A 25093-nucleotide genomic window follows, 5' to 3' on the forward strand; every position below is an offset into this window, starting at 1 on the left:
AAGAAATAATAGTTCACGCTACTAAATAAGAGGCAAGAAGAAATAATATAGCTGAAAATGCCCCATGTTTAATAATGTATATATGCCTGCCCAAGTTCCTTCCAAACACACACACCACTGGACACTTTGATCTTCGGCCTTGACGAAGCTACAAGCTTCAGCCCTCTTAACCTGCTTTAACAGCTGTAAAATGCAAATCCCTCCATAGTTATTGAAATTAATAAAAGCGGGGGCATTACTCTAGCTTTGGCATTTATGCTTTCTGGTGATATGGTAGGAGAGCAGCAATGGTTGCAACATTTATCAATGGTCTCTGGGTGGCTAGCCATGAAAATCCTGATTTCTCCCTCTAAAATACACCAAAAACATGTCAAGATCATAGCACAAAGATTCTTTCACTATCATGTCCACGCTGTATCATGGCTGCTGATAAGCATAAGCTTGGAACTTACTTACCCAAGTAATAATACTTTGCCCCCATCTAATTTTATTAAACACACTGAAAAAAAAACAATAACTGGAAGGGCAAAGCCACAGCTTAAAATTAAAAAAAAAAAAAAAAATCACACCGTCATGGTACCAAGACACTTTTTTTATGTCCAAACTGTGTCAGGCTTCTATGTGTAATTGGTAGATAATACTGAGAAGAGTTGGGGTTGAATCAGGGTATGGAATAGTTTGTTATCACTACTAATCATGGTTCTTTTTCAAATACCAGAAATTCAGCTACTTTCCTTTTTTATCCAGTGTTCTGGGATCTGTAATTCTTAACAGTGACAGTCAGTAGTCCCCATTCATAAGAAGTCTAAACATTGTGCAAAGTATACAAAAAACAAAAAACTATCTGATCAAATCACCAGTCTTTCAATACTTAATGTACTTGTCTCATCTTCTTCATTCGAAGCAAAATATCCAGGTAAGTCAAGCATTTGCTGTTCAGCCTCAGTGAGCCCAAATGTGGAGTTGTCATAGAAAGAATAATCCGTGCCCCAAGGAAAACTCTGGCACTTTTCCCGTCGGAAATGAACAGGACTTTGTGGGCTTTTTCTGTGGTAGATATCTTTTGGAGAAGGTGAGACATTTTTGGTCCTGTTCCAAGATTTCTCAACTGGTGAAGGTCCTTTCCGTACTCGGTTCTGATCCGGTCGCTCCATTTTAGACTGCCTGCCAGTAGTATGCCTGTTACTGATTAAGTCAGGTTTCTCCCCTGGTCGAGCATATTGGTTTCTGGGCAAATGTCCAGTTGCCTCTAAAGGAAGGGAGATGCCTCGTGTAAGGTATTCTGGACTTCTTTCCAGTCCTGTGGGTTTTTTATATGACCTGTCTACTGTAGAATTTTCCCACATACGGGTTCTTGAGTTGTAAATCATTGGTTGCCTTGGAGAAAGGGATGTTAGACTTCTTTCCCTGTAGGGTTTGAGGTGTTTAGTTTCATGAAAACTTAATGTTCTTCGGAAATTATTTTTTTGATACCCTCTGTCATACTTTGCTTTAGTATCCGTGTTCTTGAGGTGGGAAGCTTTGGGCAATGTTTGATTGGGGCTGTATCCAGGTGCCTGTGAAAACTTTGGGTGAGTCCTTTCACCAGCATTTCTGCTATGGCTATTTTTTGTCTCTAAAAATGGAGATTGTATCCTAAACTTATTTGTTGCCATCTCCTCTAAATTATCATTGACTGGCGGTGGAGCCATAGCGATGTCTAGAGCAGTATCAGCCATTGGGCTCTGAGAGACATGGTATACTTTTGTCGTTTCTTTCAGGCCCCTTTGTTTCATTTCTTTTAGCTGCTGCTGAGCAAGACGATAACTGAAAATTGGCGGAATTATCTTCTGGCTGTTTGCTTGAGGACAGTCATCTTCAGTTGCAGCCACCTCTTGGGTGTCACGGTTGTTTTGTCTGTAATTTAAAGGTATGTTGACTCCATCTTCCATCCCTTCTGGCTGACCTTCCCCTGCATCAGAGAAGCTTTCCCTCATTTGGTAGATATTCTCCTCATCTGAGCTTTTCCAACAATTCACTGAATGAGCAGAGCTATGCCTGGTTGTTGGGCGGCACTTGCATCCTTTGCCAAATTTTCTCCATACGGTAATAATTACAGTAATAAAAATGATGAAGAGACAGAGAGAAATTCCAGTGATAGTCACGGTGTTACTCGTATTAGGAACATCATTGGCATTTGTGGTAGATTTGCTTGAGGGCTTCACAGCTACATAAAAAGAAAAAACAACACATACAATATCAACAATGAATTGGCATGCCAATTTTGTTTTTCAATAGGAGCTAATAAAATCCAAAAATCAATAATCACACACATGCTCTTAAATGGGACAGATAAAAAAGGAATGCAAGCTTTAGGTGTTAGGTTTTACTCCACAGTTATACAGTATGAGATTTAATCCCCCCCCCCCTCCCCCAAACAAGAATCACAGGGAAGTGAGCGATAATCTCCCCAGAAATAGACAGAAATGAGTACCTCATCCCACAATCCAATCAGTCAGCATAAAAAACTGTTTCAACAATTTGCGTTAAAAACAAAATTTTCTGAATACGTGAAGCCATAATGCCATGCCAAGGTCTTTAACTTTAGTCTAACAGAGCTCATAGTTTGAGAAATGCAGAGCAATGAATAAATTGAGACCACGTATGGCATGGAGTCCCTTACTCCTTAGATGTTTAAGGACACTCCAGAAGCCCAGACGTGCTCAGCTGGAGACCTTTAGTGTGCATCTGCACCAAATCCGACAAGGTAAAGCAAAAATGGGCAATATTGACCCCAGAAGAAGACTAGTGGTGGATCACAGAGTTGTGAGTCTACAGGGAATAGGACCAGAGAGGATGTGAGTACTAAAGCTACTTTTTTGCTCAAAATATTGTTGGCCAAAAAATGTTTTCTCTTATATTGAAACCTGGAGTTGAGCTTTTAAATCATGTTATTAGATATACTGTACGCAAATCTCTGCCTTTAACCTACTGAAGTCAACAGTCATCTATATGGTTTATGCCAAACTGTCCATAATTAGGAGGAATTGTCCCTCTTTTGGAACAAAGTCCCTTTGTCCCTTTTTCCTCTTCAGTTGCCCCTCTTTTTTGATGTGTAGACATCTTTAAAAAATTGTATTATTTAAAGTGACACTAAACTCTAATCCATACACATCCACTACTTAATAACCCTGTAATCTATTTTTTACAAAATAGTTTGCTTACTGTGTTTTCTGCCTTTCTGTCCACTATGAGTTCCCATTTTCCTTTTCTACCTCACTTCTGTTTTTTTGTTTTTTTTTTTTTAACCACTTTAGGACCGGAAGATTTTCCTGCTTTACGTCCAGGCCACTTTTTGCGATTCGGCACTGTGCGAGTTTAACTGACAATTGCGTGGTCGTGCAACGCCGTACCCAAACAAAATTTACGTCCTTTTTTTCCCCACAAACAGAGCTTTCTTTTGGTGTTATTTGAACACCTCTGTGATTTTCATTTTTTTGCGATATTAATAAAAAAATGCAACAATTTTGAAAAAATAACAATATTTTTCTAATTTGACAGTTAAAAAATATCCAATATATTAAATTTTTGTCATATATTTAGGCCAAAATGTATTTAGCTACATGTCTTTGACAAAAAAATTCTCAATGAGCGTATTTTTAACTGCTTTATGACCGGAAGATTTTACCCAATTCCTGACCAGGCCATATTTTGCGATTCGGCACTGCATTACTTTAACGGACAATTGCGCTGTCGTGCGACACTGTATCCAAATTGTTTTCCCCAGAAATAGAGCTTTCTTTTGGTGGTATTTGATCACCTGTGCGATTTTTACTTTTTGCGCTATAAACAAAAAAAGAGCGACAATTTTGAAAAAATAACAATATTTTTCACATTTTTTTATATGAAATTCCCCCCCCAAAAAAATTTAAAAATCAAAATTTTTTAACATTTTAAGCCAATTTGTTTTCTGCTACATATGTTTGGTAAAAAAAAAATCGCAATAAGCGTATTTTGTTTGGTCTGCGCAAAAGTTATCGCAGCTACTAACTACGGGAAATTTATGTCATTTTTATTGTTTTTTTTTTAACTAGTAATGGCAGCGATCTGCGATTTTTTTTTGCGGTACTGCAACATTGCGGCGGACAGATCGGACCCCTAACTGACATTTTTTATACTTTTGGGGGTACCAGTGACAGTACTACAGTAATCAGTGCTATAAATATGCACTGTTACTGTAAAAATTACACTGGCAAGGAAGGGGTTAACTTTTATTGGTGATCAAGGGGTTAATGTATGCCTGGTGCTTACTGACGTGTGTGGGGGGAGGGGGCTGTGTGACACAGGCACAGATCGCAGGCTCAGCTATGCTGAATCCTGTAATCTGTGACTGGCTGTCACTTAGGAGATCCACCTGCTTTGTTTACACAAGCGGGTGGATCTCCACACTCGATCCCCGACGATCGGGGAAGAGCGGCGGTGATCACCTCCCCTCCTCCCTGGCACGACTCCCGCTGTGTCTGAATACAGCGGGAGCGAGCCTCCGGCAGCGCGCCGCCCACAAGTCAGTCAGTCAATCAGTCAGTTTTACTTTCATCCAACATTAGTCTAGCCAGGTGCTGGACTACAGAAACGCAGAGAAGGAGACATTGTCCTCTTTTTATTCGTTTTTTTTTTTCACTTTCTACTGCTATGGTGGATGTTGTGTTGCACTATATCCCCTCCAGTCAGCAGGTGAACTATAATCAGGAAAGCCTATGGACTTCTATGCAGAATGCTGAGGATCATGGGAATTGTAGTCTGAAACATTAAGGTAAAAAATGCCAACCACTTTAAAGAGGAACTTCGCTCAAAATGCGATCCGAGAGGAAGTTCGGCCCCCCTCCTTCCCCCACAGCCTTCTGAGTCACAGGACCATTCACAAAGCGCAGTGGGAAGCTGGCTGTGAAGCTGCAAGGCTTCACTGGCAGTTTATCTTAGTTAAGATGCTGGCACCTGGACAGCGTTGGATCCTAGAGCAAATAAGTTTCCTACAGTATTTGTAGCTGCTGACTTTAAATTTTTTGGGGGGAGACTGGAGCTCCTTCTTAAGTATACTGCACCTATACAGCACCTTTACTGCAAGCTAGCTTACGAAAACTGTCGTTAAGTGCACAAATGCTTCTTAAAATGCCCCAATGTTAGCCGGTAGATGAAAAACATAAAGGACTGCCCCTCCCAAAAAACCATCTATCAAGTCCTTTCCGTTCCCTTCTCCCATTTCTTTACTTTCTATGGATAGTGCCTACCCAGTCGGTTTAGGCCTAGCATAGCCGCCATTAGCACAAACTGGCAAAATAGTCCCAGCAATTTGTTAGATCAAGCTTCATTGCTGCTCACTGTGGCCTTTTAGGTGGCACTGCTACTGTTTCTTCTGACCTGGGTGTTTTGTGTCATTTTATGGTTAGCACTTGTATGCTGAACTGTGTTACCACAATTGACAATTTATTTGTATTGGCTTGGTTATCAACTTTAATGAGTTATAATACTTTGAGATTACCTTTGTTAACTGGTTTGGTGCCTGCTTTTGATATAGCACTTTTATTGGCAAAAAGGAATTGTTTGCCATGGTTCACTGTGTTTACTTGCTTTTACACTCAACCTGCTGTGTCAGAGGGGCTGAGGCCTTTGGGAAGGTCGAGGCAAAGAACAGAGGAGCCATCTTATTCAGCAGCTCCTTAGCGCTTCATTAAGTTTCTTATAAATACTTAAAGTGGATGTAAAGGATAATTTTTTTTTAATAATAAACATGTTATACTTGCATGCTCTGCAATGGTTTTGCACAGAGTGGTCCTAAACCTCCTCTTCTGGGGTCCTCTGTTGGCACTCTCAGCTCCTCCTCTTCTGTGTGTGCCCCCCCCCCCCCATCCCCACAGCATGTGGCTTGCTATAGTAGCACCCCTGTGGGTTCACACCTGAGCCGGGCTGTGTGCATCCAAGGACACATACAGCGCAACTCAGCGCTGCCCAAACTATTGGCCTCTTCTGTCATAAATGCTTCCCTCTGCCTGTCGGCTGTCATGACAAATGTGACATCTTCACAGCCCGGCCATTCAAGCAGCTGAACAGAGTAGACAACGCAGCGCTGGAGGGTATTGTTTGACAGGTAAATATGTCATAATGTGTTATTATGCTGCACATGCTAGCACATTATGGTATATTTCTCTTGGGGGCCATTTATGAAGAAAAAAACAATAAAGCAGAAAGTCATCATTTTGTCCTGGCTTGACTAAAGAGATTTGACCAGATATACTCTATATTATCAAAAGTATTGGGACGCCTGCCTTTACACACACTTGAACTTTAATGGCATCCCAGTATGATTCCGTAGGGTTCAATATTGAGTTGGCCCACCCTTTGCAGCTATAACAGCTTCAACTTTTCCAGAAAGGCTGTCCACAAGGTTTAGGAGTGTGTCTATGGGAATGTTTGACCATTCTTCCAGAAGCGCATTTGTGAGGTCAGGCACTGATGTTGGAGAGATGGCCTTGAGAGAAGTCCTGGCTCGCAGTCTCCGCTCTAATTCATACCAAAGTGGAAGAGGGGGACTTTAAATGAGACGCAAGGTGGGATTTGCCGTGCGTCTCCATCCCTAATTCAATACAAATAAAAACGGGATTTGCCGTGCGTCACCATCCCTAATTCAATACAAATAAAAAAGGGTTGGGACTTTATATGAGAGACATGACATGACAAGGCTGGCAGGACAATAATATGTATGTATCAATAAATTTGGTATTATTGTCCTGCCAGCCTTGTCATGTCATGTCTCTCATAAAAAGTCCCAACCCTTTTTTATTTGTAATTCATCCCAAAGGTGTGCTATCGGGTTGAGGTCAGGACTCTGTGCAGGCCAGTCATGTTCCTCCACCCCAAACTCGCTCATCCATTTCTTTATGGACCTTGCTTTGTGCATGATGCGCAGCCATGTTGGAACCATCCCAAAACCATTCCCACAAAGTTGGTAGCATTAAATTGTCCAAAATGTCTTGATAAGCTGATGCCTTAAGAGTTCTCTTAACTGGAACCAAGGGGCCAAGCCAAACAACTGAAAAAGAACCCAACACGATAATCCCCCCTCCACCAAATGATTTGGACCAGTGCACAGGGCAAGGTCCATAAAGACATGGATGAGCGAGTTTGGGGTGGAGGAAACTGGCTGGCCTGTCCTAACCTCAGCCCGATAGAACGCCTTTGTGATGAATTAGAGCAGAGACTGCGAGTCAGGCCTTCCTCACAAATGTGCTTCTGGAAAAATGGTCAAACCTTCCCATAGACACACTCCTAAACCTTGTGGACAGCCTTTCCAGAAGAGTTGAAGCTGTTATAGCTGCAAAGGGTGGGCCAACTATGGGCTATGACTGGGTTTCCATTAAAGTTCATGTGTGTGTAAACGCAGGCGTCCCAATACTTTTGGTAATATAGTGTACTGTATTTATAGTGTATGAACGGTTGCTGTGGGCAACACCACACATTTTTGTGCAGTATACATGTAGACCCCACTGACTGGTAAAACAATCCCCCTGCTTCCAGGCCTTGTTAAAGATATCTTTTGCAGGTGTGGATCCAAATGAATGCACAACGAACATTCATTTCTAATGAATCCCTTAACATTTCCATATGTCAGCTTTTCACCTGAAGGCACAATAAAAATTCAGTGGATGAGAAAATGAGAAAAGACAAGTCACTGGGATGGAAAGGGATACTGAGGTGTGTTATGTAAAGAATGTTAAAAAAAACTGTAACCCTGTACATGGAGTACAAATTATGTAAAGGTTACACACAGTACAACCACAATGTCTTGTCATATATATATATATATACATTCCTCCTTGCAGATCCTCTCCAGTTCTGTCAGGTTGGATGGTAAACGTTGGTGGACAGCCATTTTTAGGTCTCTCCAGAGATGCTCAATTGGGTTTAAGTCAGGGCTCTGGCTGGGCCATTCAAGAACAGTCACGGAGTTGTTGTGAAGCCACTCCTTCGTTATTTTAGCTGTGTGCTTAGGGTCATTGTCTTGTTGGAAGGTAAACCTTCGGCCCAGTCTGAGGTCCAGAGCACTCTGGAGAAGGTTTTTGTCCAGGATATCCCTGTACTTGGCCGCATTCATCTTTCCCTCGATTGCAACCAGTCGTCCTGTCCCTGCAGCTGAAAAACACCCCCACAGCATGATGCTGCCACCACCATGCTTCACTGTTGGGACTGTATTGGACAGGTGATGAGCAGTGCCTGGTTTTCTCCACACATACCGCTTAGAATTAAGGCCAAAAAGTTCTATTTTGGTCTCATCAGACCAGAGAATCTTATTTCTCACCATCTTGGAGTCCTTCAGGTGTTTTTTTTAGCAAACTCCATGCGGGCTTTCATGTGTCTTACACCGAGGAGAGGCTTCCGTCGGGCCACTCTGCCATAAAGCCCCGACTGGTGGAGGGCTGCAGTGATGGTTGACTTTCTACAACTTTCTCCCATCTCCTGACTGCATCTCTGGAGCTCAGCCACAGTGATCTTTGGGTTCTTCTTTACCTCTCTCACCAAGGCTCTTCTCCCCCGATAGCTCAGTTTGGCCAGACGGCCAGCTCTAGGAAGGCTTCTGGTCGTCCCAAACGTCTTCCATTTGAGGATTATGGAGGCCACTGTGCTCTTAGGAACCTTAAGTGCAGCAGAAATCTTTTTGTAACCTTGACCAGATCTGTGCCTTGCCACAATTCTGTCTCTGAGCTCTTCAGGCAGTTCCTTTGACCTCATGATTCTCATTTGCTCTGCCATGCATTGTGATCTGGAAGGTCTTATATAGACAGGTGTGTGGCTTACCTAATCAAGTCCAATCAGTATAATCAAACACAGCTGGACTCAAATGAAGGTGTAGAACCATCTCAAGGATGATCAGAAGAAATGGAAAGCACCTGAGTTAAATATATGAGTGTCACAGCAAAGGGTCTGAATACTTAGGACCATGTGATATTTCAGTTTTTCTTTTTTAATAAATCTGCAACAATGTCAACAATTCTGTGTTTTTCTGTCAGTATGGGGTGCTATGTGTACATTCATGAGGAAGAAAAATGAACCTAAATGATTTTAGCAAATGGCTGTAATATAACAAAGAGTGAAAAATTTAAGGGGGTCTGAATACTTTTCGTACCCACTGTATATATATATATATATATATATATATATATATTATATGATACACATCTCATAAACCAAAAATGTTCTAAGTTACATTTGCTAGCTTTAGGTTCTATGTTTGCTAAAAGCTTGATGTTGCCAACTTTGTCATTCCTAGACTGGAACTGAAGGGTACTGTAAAACAGGGGTCTCCTAACTACAACCTGTGGGCCAAATCCGGCCTACTGCTCTCTGCTGTAAGAGGGGACTCTGATGGGGACCATTAGGCAAGGGGGAACTCTGATGTAAGCATAGCTTCCAACTGTCCCTGATTTCAAGAGACTGTTCCTGATTTTGGAACAAAGTCCCTCTTTCCCCCTCATTTTGTTCTGATGTGATTGGACGCAGCAGAAGCCAATCAGTGGGTCAGTGGGAAATAAAAGGACATATATTGTATTTAGGTACAGCGTCGCACGACCATGCAATTGTCAGTTAGAGTAAAGCAGTGCCGTATTGCAAAAAATGGCCTGGTCATGAAGGGGGTAAATCTTTCGGAGATAAAGCAGTTAACTAATCATTTTTTTTATTCATAACTTTCTTTTAAAGGGGTATGTCAGGGGGTGTGTCCTATGTATACTTTTCTTAATAGGTCTCCCTCGTTACCATCTCAAAATGTTTGGAGGTATGTATAAGGGGTCACTCTGATGGGGACATCTGATGTAAGAGGATACTCTGATGGAAACTATGATGTATGGGGGTCTCTTGATGGGGACTCTGATGTAACCGGGGACTCTGATGGGGACCCTGATGTAAGACTCTGATGTAAGTTGGGACTCAAGTTGATTTGGAATGTATGTGCTTTGTTTACTGAAGTTTGTTCTCTTTTCTATATCATGCTGATAAAAAAACAAAAGTAAAACATCATAATTTATATAAATGTAATCAGTTAATTAATCATTTTTTTTGGCCCATGAATATTTGATATGGCCCTTGTACCAAAAAGTTTGGAGATTCCAGATTTAAGGTATAATAGCTAAAGCAAACCTTGTTTTAGTCTTTAACAGCTTCAGGACCGCCCGCCGCACATTTACTGCGGCAGGCTGGCCCTCCTGCGCAAACCGAAGTAGCCCTACTTGGTGTTGGGGGGGGGGGGGGGGCGAGCCCCCACTAGACACCAAAAATGCCAATACATAAGACCTGGGCACCCGCGATCGCTCCCTGCTGAGAGAGAACGACGGTCTGCTGTTGTAAACACAGCAGACCGTTCTTCTCTCTGCAATGATCACAGAGCGCCTGTGATCCTTCGATATAGGATCACAGGTCTCTATGACCATTTCACAAGCCCCTCCCCCCACAGTTAGTAAACACTCCCCTAGGCTCACATTTAACCCTTTGATCACCCACTAGGTTAACCCCTTCCCTGCCAGTGCCATTATTACAGTAACAGTGCATATTTTTAGCACTGATTACTGTAGTAATGTCACTGGTCCCCCCAAAAGTGTCAAAAATGTCAGTTAGGGGTCCGATCTGTCCGCTGCAATGTCACAGTCCCGCTAAAAATCGCAGATCGCCGCCATTACTAGTAGAAAAAAATAAAAATTGCATAAATCTTTCCCCTAGTTTGTAGATGCAATAACTTTTGCGCAAACCAACCAAAATACGCTTATTGCAAATTTTTTTTACTAAAAATATGTAGCAGAATATAAATTGGCCTAAAAGGATGAACATTTTTGATTTTTACATTTTTTTTGAGGAATGTAATATAGCAGAATGTGAAAAATGTTGTTTTTGTTTTCAGAATTGTCGCTTTTTTTTGTTTATAGCGCAAAAAATAAAAATCGCACAGGTGATCAAATACCACCAAAATAAAGCTCTATTTGTGGGAAAAAAAGGACATTAACTTTATTTCGGTATAGTGTCGCACGACCGCGCAATTTTCCGTTAAATTAACGCAGTGCCGAATCGCAAAAAATGGCCTAGTCATTAAGGGGGCAAATCCTTCCGGTCCAGAAGTGGTTAATAGTAGGTTAAAATTCCTGTCAGGTCCCCAATGGAGAAATTCACCATTTGTTCTTGTAACTATTGTCAGTGGTAAATCCAAAATTTGGAAGATTAGAGGGGAAAAACTTTCACTGTTCTTTTTTTTTTTCTTCTTTTGCTCACATGTTAAAATGCACATTTTAGGCCTCCAAACATGAAAGCAGGCACCTTGAATAATAAAATGTTGGTAGTTTAAATTTTTTATGTTACACGATTTTAGTGCATCGGTTTACTAAACACATATTTTCTGTAAAAAATACACTAAAGTTAATTTTAGTGCACACAAACGCAATATAATACCCTTTTTATTTATTCATATATTTTTTGTAATGACGACAAACTAGGGACACAGTTTGTGCTTTATTTCCAATTGGCCAGCTGACTTGTAGCGTTGTGAAAAGTAAAGCTGGTCATACACGAGTAGAATTTTGGTCTAAATATTTCATTTTAACCACTTTACCACCGGAGGATTTTGCTGTCTTCCGTCCAGACCACTTTTTGTGCTTCGGCACTGTGCGACTTTAACTGACAATTGTGCGGTCATGCAATGTGGTACCCAAACGAAATTTACGTCCTTTTTTTCCCACAAACAGAGCTTTCTTTTGGTGGTATTTGATCACCTCTGCGCTTTTTATTTTTTGCGATATTAATAAAAAAAGAGCGAAAATTTTGCAAAAAAATGACATTTTCAACTTTGTCTTTTAAAAAATATCCAATATACTCAATTTATGTCATTTTTTTTGGCCAAAATATATTTAGCTACATGTCTTTGACAAAAAAAAATTCAATGAGCGTATTTTTATTGGTTTGCGCAAAAGTTATAGCGTCTACAAACTATGGTGTAAATACTGAAATTTTACGCAGCTTTAATTTCTGACTGCCTATCTCAATTCATGAAGTGCTAAAATGGCAGGGCAGTACAAGACCCCCCCAAATTACCACTTTTTGGAAAGTAGACATCCTAAGGAATGTTCTGAGAGGCATGTTGAGCTCATTGAATATTTAATTTTTTTGTCACAGGTGTTTGAAAAATGAATAAAAAAAAAAAAAATTTTTTTTTAACACAAAGTTGTCACTAAAAGATAAATTTCTCACACATGCCATGGGTATATGTGTAATTACACCCCAAAATATATTCTGCTGCTTCTCCTGAGTACAGGGATACCACATATGTGAGACTTTTTGGGAGCCTAGCTGTGTACGGGACCCCGAAAATCAATCTCCATCTTTAGGTTTTCTAATGGCGTAAATTTTATATGTTTTATATGGAGTGAAGGGGTTAACTGGGGAAGATCAAGGGGTTAAAAGTTTATTAGGGAATAGGTGGCGGGTGCCCTAACCCTATCTGGGCTTAGCGCAAGCGCAAATTAGGGTCACTAGTGACACTAAATACAGTGATCAGTATTTACCTATATACTGTATTTAGTGCACAGAGTAATAGGTAGTGAAGGGCTTAACTGGGGCTGATCAAGGGGTAAAAACTTTATTAGGGGATAGGTGGCGGGTACCCTAACCCTATTTGGGCCTAACGCAGGCGCAAACTACGCTCACAAGTGACACTTATACAGTGATCAGTAAAATATCTGTATACCACTGTATATAGTGTTCACTGTGAGGGGTTTGGGGGTGATCAGGGGGTGATCAGAGGTGATGAAGGGGTTAAATGTGCCTATGTGAGGTGTGTCAGAGTAGTGTTAGTGGAACTCACGTTTTTGATGTCTCTGTCTCTCTCCTGGAACCGAAAGGACTTCAGGAGGGACAGTGACATCACTTCCCCTGTCTGTGTTTACATTACACAGACAGGGGACAGATTGCCATTGGTGGGGACCGATCTACAGACACTGACCAAAAATCATTGGTCAGTATCTGGTGATTGATCGGTTCCCTACCGAATGCCATCGGTATCGGGACCCGCGGCGCGCGGGAGTGCGCTCTGGAGCCGCGATCGCGCATGACGTTAATACTACGTGGCTGAGCGGTATCGTGCCGCACTGCCGCAGTAGTATTACCGCGTGCGGTCCTAAAGTGGTTAAGAACGTTTGTTCAGTTTTGTGATGGTTAGTGGGGGGCAGATTGACATTGTTTTCAACCACAGTGATGAGAAAATTCAAAGGAACAAAAGGAAAATTTTTCTTGAAGAGACAAGTTTCTAATAAGTGCATGTGGTTTTAATTTGGGAAATCTCATTCATTTGAAAATCAAATTTTAAAAGCAAATGACATTTTGAAATACTTTATAATGACATTCAAGTCATCGATTGTATTAGGAAGGTTCATCCGAACTTTTGTTTGAAAATCTACTAGTGTATGTCCAGCGTTAGACCTACTAGTGTAGACCTAAGCTTTAGGAAGCCGAGACTGTGCAAATAAAACACAAGTGTGTCTTCCCCCATGTACATACTGAATATACAGTATCTCACAAAAGTGAGTACACCCCTCACATTTTTTATAAATATTTTATTATATCTTTTCATGTGACAACACTGAAGAAATTACACTTTGCTACAACATAAAGTAGTGAGTGCACAGCTTGTATAACAGTGTAAATTTGCTGTCCCCTCAAAATAACTCAACACACCGCCATTAATGTCTAAACCACTGGCAACAAAAGTGAGTACACCCCTAGCAATAAATGTTCAAATTGGGCCCAAAGTGTCAATCTTTTGTGTGAGGAAACCATGATTTCCATCATGTACTGACATACTGAAGCAGAGCATGATCCCCTTTCATCAGAGACTGGGCCGCAGGGCAGTATTCCAACATGATAATGACCCCAAACACACATCCAAGACGACCACTGCCTTACTAAAGAAGCTGAGGGTAAAGGTGATGGACTGGCCAAGCATGTCTCCAGACCTAAACCCTATTGAGCATCTGTGGGGCATCCTCAATTGGAAGGTGGAGGAGCGTAAGGTCCCTAACATCCACCAGCTCCGTGATGTCATCAAGAAAGAGTGGAAGAGGACTCCAGTGGCAACCTGTAAAGCTCTGGTGAACTCCATGCCCAAGATGGTTAGGGCAGTGCTGGAAAATAATGGTGGCCACACAAAAGATTAACACTTTTGGCCCAATTTGGACATTTATTGCTAGGGGTGTACTCACTTTTGTTGCCAGCGGTTTAAAAATTAATGGCTGTGTGTTGAGTTATTTTGAGGGGACAGCAAATTTACACTGTTATACAAGCTGTACACTCACTACTTTACATTGTAGCAAAGTGTCATGCCTGCAGTGTTGTCACATGAAAAGATATAATAAAATATTTACAAAACTGTGAGGGGTGTACTCACTTTTGTGAGCTACTGTAGTTACAAACTAAGTCAGCTATGTTAAGCTTAACTATTTTAATTCTAAATAAATTTTGAAAGGACTATATTATTCCTTTAAATGCTTTTAACATGTTCACTGAATGTGATGACCTTCATATTAGCATGTACAAGCTTATTATTGAAGCTGTGCTGTGCTGGTAACACACACAAATGAGAAGACATCGCAATATACACACATACTATATATATATATATATATATATATATATATATATATATATATATATATATATATACACAGTATATGTCTTCTCATTTATTCTAAATGGCACCGCAACACATACAGTATATATATAGAATAAATAAACACTCACTTGTGCTATAATTCACCACAATGCATATATATGAAAACTCTGTGTGTTGTTGTGCTATTTGGAAAGGTTCCAGCCTAATTTCTCTATTCTGGCAAAAACTGTATCTATCCTTTAGAGCAGCCATTCTCAATCGTGGTTCCATGGAACCATAGGATTCCTCTGGAGGCAGCTAGGGGTTCCTTGAGTTGTGGCTAATGGACCTCCCATTTGATGGTGCCTAAATAGACCTGAAGCCAATGCAACTTAGCAGAGCCAGTTGCATGAAACCAGAACTCTTTTAGCTGTCTTTAAGGGTGGTATTATGACCACCACTGTAAGAGGGCCATTCTTCCAAATAACCATCAATGAAAGGGCCATTTTTCCTACTGACCCCCAATGAATTGGTTTGAGCAGTGATTCCACAAGACACAAAATTGATATCCAGGGTTCCTCAAGGCAAACAGTCTGAGAAATTCTGCTTTAGAGAGAATCAAGAGTCTGTAATGTATACTGAGGATTGTTAAAGGGTCCTTACACAGAGAGCTGTCATTTTAATTTTTGGAAAAAGCTGACATTTTTTTTATGTCTCTGTTATTGAGACCTCTGTGCTGTGTTTCTGGTTCTCCACACCTGGTGTTACCATTATGAAGGGTTCTCACCATCCATGCTAGATATTTTATTGTATATTTATATACAATAAATAAATGTATAATTATGGGAATTGTAGCAGGTGCTGAAACCTATAGAGTTAAGCAGAAACAGAACAGCCAAAACTCTAACATGGACAGAAACAGAATCAGGAACATGGCAAGGTCTTACCTTTGGGGCATACAAAAATACTAGGGTTGACGCAACCCACTAGGTTCCACCTATAGCTAAAATCTTTACCTTTCAGCCAACTGAACATTTCACTTTTGGACAGGAAATGTAATCCCTCAACTTTATAAACAAATTACTTTTTGGCATTAAATAGTAAATAAGTTTTATTTATTCACAGACATGTAAGATCCCATTGAGCTCATAAATAGAAAAATGATTCCTCTCTTTAAAACAAGTCCTCCAGGCTTTGTAGACACAGAATATCAATTATTCTACAGCCTCACAAATCAAACTCAGCTATCTGAAAACCTGTAGGCCAGGCTTCAGTACTGTATGGGACAAATGCCCTTCTCCACTTTCAGGAAAATGGCTCAGGTGCCACTGTATCCACAGTATTAATATTTATTGCACTTTCTATATAGAGAAGTGCACATAAAACACCACAGGTGTATACAAGGCTTACTTCTCATAAAAAATGATACTCACTTGAGCAGTCCTCTAGTGAACAGAGAGAGGTCTCTTTTGCTGTTCCACTACAAGAAGGCTTTACAGATGGTGACGAAAGGCAGGTTCTGTACCGTTCTCTGTGGCCATCCCCACAGGTGGTACTACAGGAACTCCATGGCTGCCACAAACTCCACGTCTCTAAAAGAAAATAAGAGATAATTAGAGAAGTCGCTGAGAGAAGTCTAAATAATAAAAGAAGCTGCATTTCATAAAAATTAACAATCCCCTGAGTACAGCTAGCCTGGTCCAATACTTCCCTTCCTCTTCAATCTTTCCTTCAACTTGGTCCAGGCCAGCTCCTCCTTATACTGCATATGCGCTTAGACTCCCATTTATTTCTATGGGTAGCCATATTCATGGCGGGCTCCAGCGCACTAGCGGAGTACAGCTCTCCTATAGGTATGTATGGGGCCACGGCACAAATGCACAATATGAAGAGAAGCTAGCCAGGAACACATCAGAGGAGAGATTGTTGCAATGGGTACAAAGTCAAATATTGGAATAGGTTACATTATTAAAGGGCATGAGGTTGTCTTTTAAACTACCTGACCTACATACAGTTCTCTGGATGCAATAAATGCAAAACTGACGTTTTTTTGAACGGTAGAAGATCCGATTTGCTGTTGATGCATTTATTTTATAAAGAACTTTACTAGATGAAAACAGTGGAAGTATGCTGAATATTCTGCATGTTGACAGGTGGTGGGATTTGGAAGAGGGGTTCTGTGTCCTGTCAAGGGTTCACTTACAGCACTAGGTTGGTGTAATGCTCACTATGCACTATTCGATTTTAGCCAAAAATGAGATGTAGGGTACAAACCCAATTCCAAAAAAGTTGGGACACTGTACAAATTGTGAGTAAAAAAGGAATGGACTAATTTACAAATCTCATAAACTTATATTTTATTCACAATATAATATAGATAACATCAAGTGTTGAAAGTGAGACATTTTGAAATGTCATGCCAAATATTAGCTCATTTTGGATTTCATGAGAGCTACACATTGCAAAATAGTTGGGACAGGTAAAAATAAGAGGCCGGAAAAGTTAAATGTACATATAAGGAACAGCTGGAGGACCAATTTGCAACTTATTAGGTCAATTGGCAACATGATTGGGTATAAAAAGAGCCTCTCAGAGTGGCAGTGTCCCTCAGAAGTCAAGATGGAGGATCACCAATTCCCCCAATGCTGCGGCGAAAAATAGTGGAGCAATATCAGAAAGTTTCTCAGAGAAAAATTGCAAAGAGTTTGAAGTTGTCATCATCTACAGTGCATAATATCATCCAAAGATTCAGAGAATCTGGAACAATCGCTGTGCGTAAGGGTCAAGGCCGGAAAACCATATTGGATGCCCGTGATCTTCGGGCCCTTAGACGGCACTGCATCACATACAGGAATGCTACTGTAATGGAAATCACAACATGGGCTCAGGAATACTTCCAGAAAATATTCTCGGTGAAAACAATCCACCGTGCCATTCGCCGTTGCTGACTAAAACTCTATAGGCAAAAAAGAAGCCATATCTAAACATGATCCAGAAGCGCAGGCCTTTTCTCTGGGCCAAGGCTCATTTAAAATGGACTCTGGCAAAGTGAAAAACTGTTCTGTGGTCAGACGAATCTAAACTTGAAGTTCTTTTTGGAAAACTGGGACGCCATGTCATCCGGACTAAAGAGGACAAGGACATCCCAAGTTGTTATCAGCGCTCAGTTCAGAAGCCTGCATCTCTGATGGTATGGGGTTGCATGAGTGTGTGTGGCATGGGCAGCATACACATCTGGAAAGGCACCATCAATGCTGAAAGGTATATCCAAGTTCTAGAACAACATATGCTCCCATCCAGACGTCGTCTTTCAGGGAAGACCTTGCATTTTCCAACATGACAATGCCAGACCACATACTGCATCAATTACAACATCACGGCTGCGTAGAAGAAGGATTCGGGAACTGAAATGGCCAGCCTGCAGTCCAGATATTTTACCCATAGAAAACATTTGGCGCATCATAAAGCAGAAGATGCGACAAAGAAGACCTAAGACAGTTGAGCAACTAGAAGCCTGTATTAGACAAGAATGGGACAACATTCCTATTCCCAAACTTGGGCAACTTATCTCCTCAGTCCCCAGACGTTTGCAGACTGTTATAAAAAGAAGAGGGGATGCCACACAGTGGTAAACATGGCCTTGTCCCAACTTTTTTGAGATGTGTTAATGCCATGACATTAAAAATCAACTTATTTTTCCCTTAAACTGATACATTTTCTCAGTTTAAACATTTGATATGTAATCTATGTTGTATTCTGAATAAAATATTGAAATTTGAAACTTCCACATCATTGCTTTCTGTTTTTATTCACAATTTGTACAGTGTCCCAACTTTTTTGGAATCGGGTTTGTACTAATAACAAGCACTATCAAACACACAGCATTTTTGGTATACATATTTTACAGGATGCTCAATCACTAATATTTATATTCAAAAAATTAGAGGCAGATCGTATTGTGTCTGTCAGATTAAACTCTAAGAGCTGGTTCACATTAACGCGACTTGTCAGGCGACTTGTCAGCCTGACAAGTCACGCTCCCTCGCGGTCCATTGACCGCTAGAGGACCCGTCCTAATAGGAGCGACACAAGTCGCTCCGACTTAGAAAAAGGGTCCTGTACTATTTCGGGGCGACTTGCATAGACTTCCATTATGTGAAGTCCCTGCAAGTTGCTCCGAAGTCGTGGTGCAATGTAATGCACAAGTCGCCCCTGAAGTATTAAGGAGTCGTGTCGCCTCAGTGTGAACCAGCTCTAAGTTGAGCAAATCTGATAATTGTCATTAAAGGGTAGTGAAATAAATGCAAATGTTTCTTACCAAACCAAAACTATCCATGTGGATAATACATATGTTTTAAGGATACCTTTACATTTGCCTAAAACCATTGCTTCCTCCCTCCTCCTACCTAGGCTGTATAGGGCTGGTAAAAAAAGATCTGTGTACATACCTTACTTCACCCTACTCTGGTCCAGTCACGTGATACAGAAGCTCCTGCTTCCCTTTGTCATGTGGCTGCAGCTGCAGGGAAAAGGAGGGAACACCAACAGTGATTGGGCAATGGAAGCCAGTGGGTGACATCACGACTCCCAGAATTCAGCCCTGTTGCCAAGCACTTCCTTACACAGGAAAGCTGGATCTTCTGCATCACATGACCAGAGAGAATTGAAATAAGGTATTTATAAAGACTTTTTTTTTTTTACCAGCACTATATAGCATAGGTAGGAGGAGGGGGAAGCAGCATTTTTAAACATACTTATATGTAGCCTTTACTTCCATTTTAATCATAAAACTGTGGGACAAATAATAAAACTATGTATCATGTTGGCATGCTGGGTGGGGGGGGGGGGGGGGGTTCTGTTTTAGTAAATTAAGAGGTCATTCATGATCTCTTAGCTCAGGGGTGTTCAACCTGCAGCTCACAGGTCACATACGGACCAAGACAGCTATGAATGCAGCCGAACACATAATTGTAAACGTACTTAAAATTTTTAATTTTGGGGGGGGGGGGATTTTTTGTAAAAATATGTTTACACTTGTAGCACCCTCCTAGGTAGGTGCTAGAGAGTGAGTATCGTTTTGGCTCTGTCTGCCTATCAGAGGAGCAGTCCTCCACCAATTCCACCAACAATCCAGCAGTCCTCTAGGGGGCAGTGCTACACACTTAACAAACACATGAGGCCAAAGAAAAAGTTGACAGCGTCTCTTAACTGGACTTTTATCAGTTTTTTGTTCTCAAAGAACAATATCCCACTCTTCACAATCATGCCTTATTCATGTCATCAGATTTCAGCAGCACCTATATTTGTGAGCAACTATTTTCAAGGATGGAGCACATGAAGAGCCAAATTAGGACCATAATATTTATTGACCACCTTGAGAATTTATTGAGAATTACTACTACATCCATGGAACCAGATATGGATGTGTTAGTTTATCAAAAACAGTATCAAACATCACACTAGTTTTATGTTGCCCACTTTTACTTTTATAATAAAAAATATATTTTTTTAAATTACATTTTATTACTCAGATAGGTACATTATCTATAGCAGTGATCATTAACCTGACTTTTTATGCTCATCAGTTACCCTTATTGTTAGTGTATGTTATGTGCGGCCCAAGACAATTCCTCTTCTTTCAGTGTGACCCAGGAAAGTCAAAAGTTTGGACACCCCTGACTTAGCTTATGATCTTGTAGCTCATGGGATCTGGAGAGGACTACAAGGGAACCTAAGAGGTTCTTAAGGATGTTAAAGAAGATTATTCAGTTGAAGTCTGACATACCTAACTAATTGCTACTTATTAGGTATAATATGTGGGAAGAATATATGTTTGAAGACAGCTTTAGGTCATAGTGTATTACTGTAATATCTGGGTTCATTTTTTTAGGAGAAGATAATGCTGTCTATTCTTTGGCGAATGCTTTATAAAATTGGCTGCTGCTGAGAAGAAATATCCATATAAAGATAGACCCTTAAATCCTATTAAGGTATATTAGTATATATGTGTTCTGTTCACTTGACGTGGCCTTCACATAATAAAACAAGAGTGTTGGTTGTAAGAAATCTAAACAGTTCACATACGCACCAATTTCTCTCCGAATCTCCACACACTGTTTGGCTTTTGGAAGTGAGAAGTTGGGACTGCTGCTTGAAGACACCAAGAACTCAAAGCAATACTTATTTTTGCCGATCTCAAACAATGTACAGTTGAACTGAGAGTTCCGCTCCCCTTTTTGCAGAGTATTTTCAGCTAAGGTTGTGACAACTTCTCCTGGGCTTCTAGGAGACTCCTTGTATACAATAATTTTGCCCTCAACATAATTACATGGAGGTGCTATAACATTGACGGCCATTGAGGAATCACATTTTTTTTCTGTCACGGTGGTTAGCTTATATTTAAAGGTCTTTACAAGATCAATGGGTCCAATGTAGGCAATCTCTGACTCAGAATCCATTGGTTTCAGAGACACTGTGATAAAGGCTTCTGGGTGAACAGATGCACATTCAAATTCTACCCACTGTGATGTGGACAAAGGGACATCCTTGTACGTTTTATACAGCATGAACTGATCAGTGCTTGGTTCTGACAGCCCTTGGAAGCTCTGAGTATGCTCAACTTCTAGTAAAATTTTGGGCTCCTGACCAGAAAACCCTGAGCAAAGCTGCTCATTAGTGAAGACCCCGACCTGGAAGGATCTTTGCATATCTTTTGAGGTTCTGTTCAGATCAATGTGAAACACTGGCCAGGTTACATTTAAGAAGCTGCTGGCAATGTGAACAGTACTGTCATTATTTCTCTCCAGGCTCATCTGAAACTGATATTGACCAGCCGATGTGAAATAGACGCACTCAAATTCCAAAACACCTTGTGATGTGTTTGCAGGAAGTTCTTTAATTGTAACTACCTGTTTCTTCTTAATGTCCAGTAGAGATACTGTAGCATTTGTAGATATACTGGAATTTTCTGTGATGTGAAATTCTACTTGAATTGAAGACTTGCTAAAGGCTATGTGGTGGGTTTGTTTAAGCAGGAGATAGCCAGGATTACTGAAAGCTAAAATGAAAAAAATAATGATACCATAGTTAAAAAAGGCAGAACAACTTATGACAAATTAACATGTTAAAAATAGATGAAGAAACAGACCAGTCCTTGGTATATAAGAATTAATGAAGCACAAAAAGGTACATCAGAACTTTGGATACAAATGGATCTTTTGACAAATGTATTAGTGGTAACAAGTGGCACATGAGGAAGAAGATTCATGGACTAACCTGGACTTCAGTTTTAAGAATAAAAAACATAGCAAACAACTGTATATTGAACAGAAAGTCATAACACGCCTAATATAAATGTGCCTGTATTTTTCCCACAAGTCATTTTTGGTGTGGACTTTAGTATTCCATTCTTTAATTTTCATCTCAAGGTCAGAATCTGATCTAAACAACATTTGGGAAGAATTAATACATATAAATGATATTAGAAGCATGACACTTACCACAACCCCATAGAACAAGCAGCGATATGTAGGTGGAATAGCACAGTGATTGTCTCATTCTGTTATCCGCAAGGTGGATCACTCCATGGTCAGCTGAAATCACAGACAGTAAACTCTGAACCTGTTACCTACACAAATACACATGTGAAAGTGAGTAACCAATTTAATCTTTACACATAACTCACTCATTACTGATTTCTGGGAGTGGGGGACAGAAATTAGTAAGAATCACTTGCAATGTAAAGATCCTGTTAAAGCATGTTAACCCCATAACCCTTTATAATTCTGTACTATGTCTGGTAGGGTCATAAAAATTGTGTAGCTATACAGTACCCCAGGATGATTACAACTTGAAAAGACAGAGAAAAGTGGGGCTTTGCGGGCCATGTGGGAGGAGAAGGATCACACCAAAACCAATATATAAAAAACAATTTATATTTTATTAATTTTCAAGGTAAAAAACATGGGCGATCACACACATGTTGGCAAAGACATAACACATAGAAAAGGATTAAAAAACCAATTGATAAGAGTCATTAGAATAGAAATACATTCCACGAAGGGAAAGAAAAGCAAAGCCTGTGTAGGATGGAAGGTAGATGGAGCGCGGTCAATGTAGGTCCCCAGAAAGCCGACACGTTTCGCTCAAGGCTTCCTCAGGGCCAGAGAGACCGTAACAGACCGGTATTTCCTTTTTAATGACTCAGGAGATGGCAGGTTATGGCAGTGCGTAGGGCGGAGAGGCATCAGTGACTCACTACTCAATTATAGCATCCAAATTTTTCATATCTGTTCTCATGTGTATATATGGGTAAATATCCAATACATAATCAGTGTCAGGAAGCCACTTTATATACTATATAGGGTTATAGCCAGGAAGCAGGGAAATTCATTACTACATTTGTATATCCGGAGGGTCCAATAGCCAACACTCTAGTGGCAGCACTACCAGTGTCTTATTGCGGGTACCTCCTCATTCAAAGGGATCAAATAAAGTAGTTTTTTCCTTGTATATACAAGCAGGCTCGTCGGCGTAGGTCACACGGAAGGGCCACTGACGGTTTGGTATATGTCAGCACCTCCATCTCCCTAAAATAGGATGCTAAGATGGTATGGTATACCTGCCTGAAGCCATTCGTATGCTACAGATAGGCTTCAACCATCACATCTCCCTGCGTGTATATACAAGGAAAAAACTACTTTATTTGATCCCTTTGAATGAGGAGGTACCCGCAATAAGACACTGGTAGTGCTGCCACTAGAGTGTTGGCTATTGGACTCCACCGGATATACAAACATAGTAATGAATTTCCCTGCTACCTGGCTATAACAGGACGTGACCCTATATAGTATATAAAGTGGCTTCCTGACACTGATGCCACTCCGCCCTACGCACTGCCATAACCTACCATCTCCTGAGTCATTAAAAAGGAAATACCGGTCTGTTACGGGCTCTCTGGCCCTGAGGAAGCCTTGAGCGAAACGCGTCGGCTTGCTGGGGACCTACATTGACGGCGCTCCACCTGAGACCTACCTTCCATCCTACACAGGCTTTGGTTTTCTTTCCATTCGTGGAATGTATTTCTATTTTAATGACTCTTATCAACTGTTTTTTTAATCCTTTTCTATGTGTTATGTCTTTGCCAACATGTGCATGATCGCCCATGTTTTTTACCTTGAAAATTAATAAAATGTAAATTGTTTTTTATATATTGGTTTTGGTGTGATCCTTCTCCTCCCACTGGCCTGCAAAGCCCCGCTTTTCTCCGTCTTTTAATTTTGTATAACATTAGGGGTAAGGGCCTTCTAACACGGTACTCCTTTTTTTCGATGATTACAACTGTCATACATTTGAAAGTATTACATAACTTTATGTTGGTTACTGGAGTATAGGAAAACAAAACACATACTATAGGCCAGTTTACTAAATTTTATTTATTTAAGGGTTGGTCCAACCAAAACTGATAGTTCAAGTTTTGGTAGATGCTGCACCATCTAACAGTTTCTTGCAACTCTCAGGTAGGGATGAGCTCAGGTGTGTTTAGACCTTAGCCTAAACCCACCTGAGCAAGCCTGCAGGAAGCTGCCATTCTACTGTGCCAATCATAAACAGTCATGGCATTCACCACCCCACAGCCGCATGTATACTGTACAAGTGGTGTGTATAAGTGCGGCTGCAGGGCTGCAAAAAGGCCTCAGTTGCCTATGATTGGCACAGAACAGGGGCAGCTTCCTGCGGGCTTGCTCATGTAGGTTTGGGTGAAGAACTGAACACATCAAGCTTATTTTTATTGTCAGGTACGATCTCCACCCTAATTTCTCAGGTTTTCACATCCTGTGTTGCCATTTTGAAGGGCTCTCAATCTTCTTTTTAGTTATTTTATATTGTAGGAATGCAGAAAAAGGTGATGGTATGTACAAAGGTGGATGAGAACACCTTAAACCTTTAGGTGGAGGAAACAGAATCAAAAATGTTGGCAGGAAGATCTAATTTCTGAAGCGTAACTAACCCCTCTCATTCTTTACAGCCAAAGAAATTGCGATCTAAGGCTACATTTACACCGGGAATTTAAGCCGGTGCAAATTGTAGTGGCAGGAATCAGAGATTCGTGTTGTGGCTGAGCCTGTAGGTTCGGCCGCCAACCCAGTTCACTATAATGTCAGGACATCGGCAGCCGCAGCTTCTGGTTGATCTGCAGTTGTCATGGTGTTGCACATGTGATCAGCTATGGCACCGGCCATTTGTTACCTTGACCGTTTGGTTAAGAACTAACATAAGCTCACTAGTAACTGCAGCAGTAATAATTCAAGGCATAGCGTGAATGTAACTGTTTTTGGAAACCATTAAATTGGTGAGTTAAGTTCTGCTTTAAGACATTCAGTATAAGAAGCCATGGGATTGAACAGCCCACCTGGTTCCATCTATAACCGGATCACTTTC

At 40.7% G+C, this 25093-nt stretch overlaps 1 protein-coding gene across 2 annotated transcripts in view; it reads right to left on the reverse strand.

Moving 5' to 3' along the window:
* Nucleotides 1-602: 602 nt before the first annotated feature.
* The window catches only part of THSD1 (thrombospondin type 1 domain containing 1), a 28243-nt gene continuing 3752 nt past the window's right edge, over nt 603-25093 (reverse strand). The window contains exons 3-6 of one of the 2 annotated variants that reach the window (XM_082245912.1): nt 22153-22245; nt 20742-21710; nt 16087-16245; nt 603-2206 (exon numbers count right to left, since the gene is read on the reverse strand). In XM_082245912.1, the coding sequence (XP_082102038.1) occupies nt 849-2206; nt 16087-16245; nt 20742-21710; nt 22153-22210 (2544 nt within the window). In that variant the 5' untranslated portion in view covers nt 22211-22245 and the 3' untranslated portion in view covers nt 603-848. Of the gene's footprint in view, nt 2207-16086; nt 16246-20741; nt 21711-22152; nt 22281-25093 lie in introns of both variants that reach the window. The other variant, XM_082245911.1, reaches the window with a different exon arrangement.

This window comes from Pelophylax lessonae (genome assembly GCF_965119305.1).
Source record: "Pelophylax lessonae genome assembly, chromosome: 2".
NCBI classification, from domain to species: domain Eukaryota; kingdom Metazoa; phylum Chordata; class Amphibia; order Anura; family Ranidae; genus Pelophylax; species Pelophylax lessonae.